The sequence below is a fragment of the Centropristis striata genome, chromosome 20, assembly GCF_030273125.1.
Source record: "Centropristis striata isolate RG_2023a ecotype Rhode Island chromosome 20, C.striata_1.0, whole genome shotgun sequence".
NCBI lineage: Eukaryota > Metazoa > Chordata > Actinopteri > Perciformes > Serranidae > Centropristis > Centropristis striata.
Genome location: NC_081536.1, coordinates 27912359 through 27921662, shown reverse-complemented (window position 1 = coordinate 27921662; position 9304 = coordinate 27912359). Strand labels below are relative to the sequence as shown.

Genomic DNA, 9304 nt, shown 5'->3' with positions numbered 1-9304 from the left:
GCAAGGTTATTATAGTTAACGAAAACTAACGAAATAACGAAAACTAGAATTTAAAAAACATTTTCGTTAACTGAAATAAAAATAAAAACAAGAGGTTTTAAAAAAAAAAAAAAAAAGATACCTAACTGAAACTAAAACTAACTAAAGTTATAGTGAAATTATTATAGTGAAATCTATTTCATCTATCTGGTTTTATGACTTAATAAACTTATTGGGGCTGAGATGGATCAGACAAAGGAAATAAAGGAAACATTTATTGTGACTTTTTTTAATCTTAAAAAAAACACTAAAACTAATAAAAACTAAACTTAAACTAAGCATTTTCCCAAAAATAAAAACTAATTGAAACTAGCAAACACACTCTAAAAATGAACTAAAACTAACTGAATTTGAAAACAAAAAATCACAATTAAATTAAAACTAAAACTAATGAAAATAAAATCCAAAACTATTATAACCTTGCTCTTAAGAACATTGGTATTATTACAGCACTTGGCAGAGGCTCTAAGGGGGAAACTAGCACACCAATCAAACTGTTTATACCTAGATGCATCTGTAGGAACCTATCTAATTGTGCCTGCTTATGTCAATTATCAATCAACCTATAGGCTATTGGCCTCTGATGGGTTCTTATATTGCATATTGGCCAATGCATCATGCCTCGTTTGCTTTCCATGTGAAATGTTTACCTGCAGTCGTGGAAGCCAGTTCATAGGTGATTGGTCGATACTACTCAGACTACTACAACGCAATCCTCGCCTGTTGCCTGCAGTTTCTGTATTCTGCACAGATTTGACAGTATAAGCACATACTGCATCAAGTGGCAAAATAATAATAAAATAAAATAAAAAATAGAAAAAGCTTAATATGACACATTAAATATCTTAAATAATGACACATTTACATAAATACAGGTATACACATAAACAGCAAAACAACTTTTAAAGCAGAATATAATGTGCATTCAGCATAAAAATGCACATACTGTACGTGGTATTTGGTTAAAATAAATACTTGATTGCTCCGTTTTGGTAAAAATTCATTCCAAAAGGTTTAAGAATGAAGAATAAATAAAGACATTCAGTTGAAGGTGACGGAGACGGCACAGTATTTAAAGCTGGAAATAGAAAATGCATGGCAGCGATAAACATTCATACAACATTTTCATACAATCAGATTTGATGCAAAACATCAGCGTCTCACCGGAAGCAACGGACCTCACTCTTTGATTGTGAAGGAATTAAATAAATATAATAGTATTTCAAGTTTGCATTTTCATTTTTTTGCCGGAATTTTAGCTGGATTTGTGATGCCCAAGATCTGTCACTGTTCTTTTATATGTAACATTTCTCAGAAGTCAGCAGGACTGACACATTAATTGTTAGGCCACCTGCAGTTCTTTCTGTTAATCACCATTGTATTACTACAATTAGCATTAACATTGGTAAAAATGGCAAAAACGGAGATAAAAATATGTTGTTGTTTTTTTTTTAAGTTTCCATAAAGTCACCCTGTGGAGTTTTTGACCACTTGTGGTGCTATAGAGCAAAGTTTTGATGAGCGAGTCTCCATGTTTGCAAATATCCAGGATATGATAGCCTTAAAACATGCAGATGTTGAACAGCTGAAACATAGAACAGACTCATGTTGTGTTATTTTACAGTAGTGTACATAAAAACTCCATAGGGTGCCTTTAAAGAGTTAACGATCTAAAAGGAAAAGTGTGCAAGTGGACTACAAGACCCATAATCCATTGCACATGTGCACTCACAGTCATGGAGTCAAGAGTCAACAAAGAGTTTAATTTAAGAGCTGATATCTAGCCATTTTCCATGGTTTTCTTGATAATGACTTTGGTTATTATCAATAAAACCATGTTAAATGTCTAGATATCAGCTCTTTAATTAAACTCTTATCAGATATTTTTGTTGTTATTATTATATTTGTCCAAACAAATGTACCTTTAGTTGTGCCAGGCATCAAAATGAACAAGAAATTGAAGAAAAGGGTGGTCTAATAATTGTTCCATGACTGAACATCTGCATCCACATCAGGATGAAGCAATACTTTAATCGAATCATTTATCACTTTTGCGGATAAATGTTGTGACAGTAAGACAGTACTGTGACAAAATTATGAGCAATTCTTCAAATTTTTTTCAAAAAAAAACATGCAAATTATATATAAAAGCTTTGACACAGTGTGTGTGTGTGTGTGTGTGTGTGTGTTCTTGTACTTCCTACATAGTGAGGACTGGAACACGTTTTTAACCAACAGAGTGAGGGCATTTTTGCAAAGTGAGGACATTTTGGCCAGTCATCACTTCTTTTTTGATTTCAGACTTTGTTTTAGGGTTCAGGTTACAATCAGGCTTATGTTAGTGTTAGGGTTGCTAACTAACTAAAATTATAGGAACATATAAGAACATGTCCTTCGTTTTCATCTTTGTCAACTTTTTTCATACATAATGAAGATGCATAAGACAACGGAAATAAAGGCAAAATTTACTGTTACTTCTTTTAATCTCCCACCCAACAAATACCCCATTACAAAAAACTAAAACTAATAAAAACTAAACTAAAGCATAAAAAAAAAGAAATACTAAACTAAAACTCGCAAACTCACTCTAAAAACTAATTAAAACTAACTGAATTTGAAAACAAAAATTCACAACTAATGAAAGAATAAAAACTATTATGACCTTGCTAGGGAATTCACTATTCCAATGAGGGCCCTCACAAAGATAGAAGTACAAGAATGTGTGTGTGTGTGTGTGTGTGTGTGTGTGTGTGTGTGTGTGTGAAGAAGAAGAACAACTTTAACTAAAAGAGGCAGAAGTGGCACAATCACTTAAATTTCACACAAACCGACTTAATCCTTCATATGTTTTCGCCATCGGCCAATCAAATCCTTAAACATAATGTCACATGATGTTTGCCAGTATTCTTACAAAGTGCCACGATTCAATATGATAACATCAGATTCTATAGAGCACTTTATTTATCACGAGTAAAGCTCGTTCCACCGGTTACATTGTGACATTATGATGTCACAGTGTGCCTTTGCATTGCATCATCAGCCAATCGAACCTTTTTATCAACCTACCGCACAGCGGCGCCAAAACACAAAGGCATCAAAGCGATCTAATTCACCTCTCATCTGTTTACATCCTTCACTGACCGACACATCTGCATTTCTTCTTTCTGCAGTATCACACAATGATGTCATAGAGTCTGCCGATGCGCCCCAGCCACTCGCGGAGTGCCTGGCGGACGCGGGCGTCGGTCACGTGGCAGGAGAGCTGGCTAAGGCAGGGGTAGAGCGCCGGCTGCAGAGCCAGGAACGACGGATCTGACAGGAGGAGGACCTGATTGAGGAGAATCAAGACCATGTTGGTCCACGCCTGCAAGGGGAAAAAAAATGTTCAGCAAAAAAGCTCAGAAAACAAGACGACATTTGACATTAACACACACACACACAACTGTAATACCAAACACATGGGCCCTCATTTATCAAATGAGCATACGACAGAAAGTGAGCGTTAAATGGGCGTACGATCATTTCTACACAAGGCTCGGCATTTATCAGTTTGGACGTGAGCGGAGGGTACGATCAGATCTCACGTCTGCTCTCAGCTCGTATAAGCAAAACATGTTTAGGCTACATCATTTATCAATCAAACATCATTTAAAATAAATACACCCTGCGAATGTGAAATTCTTTAACCAGAATACTAGCTGAGGATATTAAATGTTGTTGTCTTCTGCTGTTTACCATTATTATTATTATTATTATTATCCTGCTGGACATCAGCCACACGCTCCTCTGACTGGGACAGAATTCTTAGTAAATGTAAAGAAGTGAATAATATCTCTCATCATAATAACAACAACACTATTTTGATATTATATAGATTATTAGGCTTTATACATCACAATGTGAAAAATCCTCCTTTTGGCAGTTTTGCGTCCTTCGGTGTTGTAAACTCTGGAGGCGAGCCATCTGAATCAGGTATATATATACCATCATACTATCATATACCTGCCACATTTATCAACAGCCGAACATTCTTACGTTGTGATTGGTGAGATACGATCGTGAGATACGATACGATCGTTTGATAAATCCCACATGAACCCCGTCGTAAGACGAAATATACACTCAGATCTGCGCTCGTTTCTATGCTGGTTTGATAAATGAGGGCCATGAGGTCCATGCAATTCCATCACCAGAACAAAGTGATTCGCATTTAAACAATTTCACTTGTTCACTGACCCGTAATGCACCTTAAAACTGTCAAGACTATCACGTGATTGGTTTATTTTTTCTTTTTACATGTCTTTGAGGGGACATGCATTTTGTTTAATTCCCGTTCTCTGTGGAAAATGGAGATGAAAATATGGGTATGGGTTGTGAAAAAAGAAAAGGTTCTGACCCGTTTTTGACCATATGTGTTGCTGTCAGTTTAATGTCCTCCAATCCTCCATCTTAACATTAAACCATTATTATTATTTTTAGTTGCAAATTGGTTAAACTTACACAATTTACTCCAACAATTCAATCCTAAACAACAGATAATGGATCTCTCATCCTGATCTGAACTGATTGGCGATAAATAAGGCTGCAAAATATAACTATAAATAATAAAATATATTTTATTGCATTCGGCTATATCGGTTATTTAAGTTAATAAAGTGTTTTCTCCTCTGCCTCCCTGCACACTGCACCTGTATCTGGGCCTCAGAGTCCCTCAGTGAGATGCTGTGGGAGCTGATGGTGGATCCTGACCGCGGCCTCTTCTCCTGCCTCAGAACCTCAGGTCCCGCACTGACCGAGTGCCTCAATGGAGGGCCCTGCTGGTCCACCAGATGTTGGGGCCTCTGTGGGGGCCTCTGTGGCTCCACGGGGCCCCTCCTCTCAGCGCCTCCCGCTCCTCCTGCTCCCGGCGCGGCCCGGCCCTGCTCCTTCATGAACAGGTTGACGTGGCACTGCTGTGGCTGCTGCTGCTGCTGTTTCCTGCGTTTGTACTCCATCATCAGCTTGCTGATGGTTTTGTCCGTGGCGATGGTGTACAGTTTGTTCCCGGCGCTTTCCCACCATTCCTTTCTCCTCCCTGGTCCAGCACTGCCAGGACCTCCACCCACAGAGCTTCCTGCGATGCCGGAGTCTCTTCTCTCTCCTCCGGAGCGGAAGTGGTGGGGCAGACTGCCTGTGCAGCTGTAAGAGAGAGGAAATCAGCTCAGGGGATGAGTTTTGTGTGGATATTTTACTTTTGTACGCAGTGTGCAGCAAGGTTATTATAGTTAACGAAAACTAACAAAATAACGAAAACTAGAATTGAAAAAACATTTTCATTGACTGAAATAAAAATAAAAACGAGAGTTTTTAAAAAAACGATAACTAACTGAAATTGTATTGTGTGGTAACTAAAAAACTAACTAAAAAAAACCTAACTAAAATTTTAGAGAAAAAGTCCTTAGTTTTCGTCTTTGTCAACTTTTTTCATACGTCAATCTTTTTGGTTGATATGAAATCTATTTCATCTATCTGGTTTTATGACTTATAAACTTATTGGGGCTGAGATGGATCAGACAAAGGAAATAAAAGCAACACTTATTGTGATTTTTTTTAATCTGGCACCCAACAAATACCCCATTACAAGAAAACTAAAACTAAAACTAATGAAAACTAAACTAAAACAAACGAAATTAAAACTAAAACTAATGAAAAATCGAAAACTATTATAACCTTGCTGTGCAGACATCTGATGTTTGACATGTTTATATTCAGACCTGAATCCTGGGCTGGGTGTGGGCGTGTCTCCCGGTGATGTGACGCTGTCCGCTGCCTGACACCTGTACCCGCCTTCCTCTGACGGCGTCCCCCTCGCCGACAGCCCGCCTGCTGACGTCGGGGTGGACGTTTCCGACTGATATAGAGGCAGGAAGAAGACGTGATCTCCTCCGCCTCCAGCTCCTCCTCTCAGCATCGCCATGTCCTCAAGCGTGCTCTCCAGGTCGCGGTGCATCTGGATGTAGCTGTTGCACAGATCCATGCACAGCTTGTAGAGGCGTTTGACCAGCCAGGCCCAGTCGGCGCTGCTCAATGGCTGCACGCTGAGAGAGGGCACGGGGGCTCGCCAGTGGTGACGTTTGTCCCGGCCGCGAGGGGGGCTTACCTGCCCAAAGAGAGTAAAGAGGATGATTTGAGTTTTGACACTGAATAATTCAATAGAACTTACAATAAAAGGGTGAAAAGTTCAGGAAACCCTTTGGGGACTGTCCTCTATAAACTGGAACAAACTAAAGAGGAAATTACTAATGGAAAACATCACAGCAGGAGGACTAATCCAGGCAAATCTTTTACTATATTTATTTATTTTGTTTGTTTGTTTCTGTGGTCGCCTGTCAATCACTGTGACCTCCAAATGCACCTGCATTGTTTTCTTTCTCTGTCTGGCTTTTGCGGCTGTCACTGCTCGTCTTTTCTACACAGTTCTTCCTATGTGTGTGTGTGTGTGTGTGTGAAGGTTATAATAGTTTTGTTTTTTTCAATAGTTTTAGTTTTTTTGTTTTTAAATTCAGTTCATTCAGTTCAGTTCAGTTCAGTTTCATTTCATTTCATTTTATTAATTCTTCTTTTTGAACTGAAAAAAATAAACAACATAAACTACAACAGCGTAGGCTAGATGCATTTACATATTAATATACATACTCACATAGGCACCATTAAACAGATGTACATAAACATATAAACACTGACACACATACAGTATATATAGCCCTATACATATACATGCATCTGCCCCGTCTAAGTAATAAGATAGAAATAAGAACCAGTTAACTTAATATTCAATATGCATTTCCTTATATAATTTTGTTTCGAAAAAAAAAGGGAGTAGGCTGAAGTATAAAATACTTAAATTCAGTTAGTTTTAATGAGTTTTTAGAGTGAGTTTGCTAGTTTTAATTAGTTTTTATTTTTTGAAAAAATGCTTAGTTTTTATTAGTTTTAGTGTTGGTTTTTTTGTAATGGGGTGTGTGTTGGGTGCGAGATTCAATAAGGTCTCAATAAATGTTTCCTTTATTTCCTTTGTCTGATCCATCTCCGCCCCAATAAGTTTAATAAGTCATAAAACCAGATAGATGAAATAGATTTCATATCAACCAAAAAAAGGTTTACGTATGACAAAAGTTGACAAAGACGAAAACATTTTCACTATAATTGTAGTTAGTTTGTTAGTTTTGTAACCACACAATACAGTTTCAGTTAGTTATTGTTTTTTTGCTTCACCTGTGCTGTTTCTTCAAATATGTCTTCGTCCTCTGAGGAAGCAGAGCCGGGGTGAGACGAGTCAGAGCTCCCCTCCTCCTCCTCATACAGCATCCTCTTCACCTAAATACCAAGAAAAGGTGTGAGAGTTTTGACTTTTAAAGACTTGTTTGTGGTTTCCTCCGCAACGTGTTGGTTATCACAATGTTTCTATGTTTTTGCTAAGATGTTAATATGTGATTGCAACCCGATTGTGCAGATTATTAGACACAAAGTGTAATTAATTAAACAAATTAGTCCATTTTAGTGTATTATTTCTGTGATACATTGGTTTCAAACACAAAAGTACCTGCTCTGAACTCCATAACATCTACCAAAAGTAAGTAGGAATAAAAAATACATTCTAAATCCTAAATCTTGAAACCAAACATTTCAAATAGAACGAAACAGAAAGTAAGTAAAGCTTGCAAAGGCAAACATTTGTCAGGCTGAGTATAATGCATATCAGACATATTATAGCCTTATAATTAGTCTAGTGTAAAAGCAATCACATCATACATTAAGTAGACATGGAGCAATAGTAGTAATGATGTAGTTCCTCTGGACAATTTTAATTTAAGGGCAATATTCACTCTTCTTTTAGCTCTGGTTTGGTCTCCACCAACTTCTCACAATAAATACCGAGCTCTTTAGACGGTGAAAAAAAAAACAACAACTTTGTTTGTCTGTTGTTTGGAAATCAGCAGGAAAAGTGGATTTACTTGAACATATTTAATGAAAACAGTAAACAACTGTTGCAGCGTTAAACTAAAAGTGGTAGGAATAAAAATACAACTAAAGGGTTTGGATGACTGTATGTACCTGCTGTGCGGTCATGCTGTCGGCTTGACTCAGCGTGGCACACAGCAGGGCCTGGAAGTACAGGTTGAAACTCATGGCAGACTGACGGTAAAGATTAGCTGCTCCACAAACTCCCGACACCTTCATCAGCAGGTACTTCAGACCTGGCCGGGTGTCAAAGTCCCGCGCTGTCCTGCAGAAAGAAGAGATCAGTCAGCTGATTACAGACCCAAATGACGCTATCGTCTGCATATATGAGTTTCTGACTGCAGGAACCTGTAGGAGTCCAGCAGCAGATCCAAGATTATGGCCAAGTTAGTCATGGAGATGTAGCGCAGGAAGCCTGCTGAGGCCCGGCTGGGGTCAGAGGTCACAGGTGTGACTCTTTCGTTTCCTTCAGGCTGTTTGACAAACTCCTCCAGCAGGATGTCGTACAGGTTCTGGAGCAGGACTTGGTGGGACAACAGGCTCACCACGATGGTCCTGAATGGGATTCTGTAGGATTCAGAAACAAGAATGATGTTTTTTAACTAATTAGGAGGATCTCCTGCATCAAGAAACAGGCTTTATGCAACCAATTCAACACTAGTCTACTGTACTGTGGCTTCTGAAGAAAATGAATTAGTTATTTTAGTAAATCAGTAAACTCTGTTTCATTCATTAAATGGAGATCATACTGATCATGCCCAACGTCACAGAAAACAGCCTTACCCAATTTTCCTGTATAAACAGCAGCAGTAAGAAAAGCAAAGAGAGTTAGTGCAGGTTAGATTTAAGTTTATTTATATTTCCAGACAAAACAAGATTGCATTTTCTGTTCGGGTTTTCGTTCTTAATTTTAAAAATGTGCTTCTGCAAACACAAACTATCTAACAAAACAACGATCTCCATCAATTATATAAAATTAGTCTGCAAATCAGCTGTTAACTAACAAATTGAATACATTTTAAGGAAATTGACTTCCATGTTGCATGTTGGAAAAACGAAATATAGTCTCATGCTTTTAATTTAAAAGCAGAATTTAGTTTCAGTAAATCTAATATAAATGCCATTATATTTACTCTGTATTTAATTAAAAAAAATGCATCAAGAGTTAATATGTACAAAAAAGTTTATAACATGAAATAATGATAGAGTAATAGTGAAACAATTGACCATCGTATCCTATTACAGAGACTGGAACATGTAATTG

The 9304-nt window shown here is 37.7% G+C and overlaps 1 protein-coding gene across 1 annotated transcript in view; it reads right to left on the bottom strand.

Annotated features, from left to right (window-relative positions):
- Window positions 1-2769: 2769 nt before the first annotated feature.
- The window catches only part of arfgef3 (ARFGEF family member 3), an 82661-nt gene continuing 76126 nt past the window's right edge, over window positions 2770-9304 (bottom strand). Inside the window, exons 36-41 of the mRNA XM_059359396.1 lie at window positions 8389-8607; window positions 8134-8305; window positions 7294-7395; window positions 5793-6178; window positions 4728-5217; window positions 2770-3403 (exon numbers count right to left, since the gene is read on the bottom strand). Coding sequence (XP_059215379.1) covers window positions 3212-3403; window positions 4728-5217; window positions 5793-6178; window positions 7294-7395; window positions 8134-8305; window positions 8389-8607 — 1561 coding nt within the window. The 3' untranslated portion in view covers window positions 2770-3211. The remainder of the gene's footprint in view (window positions 3404-4727; window positions 5218-5792; window positions 6179-7293; window positions 7396-8133; window positions 8306-8388; window positions 8608-9304) is intronic.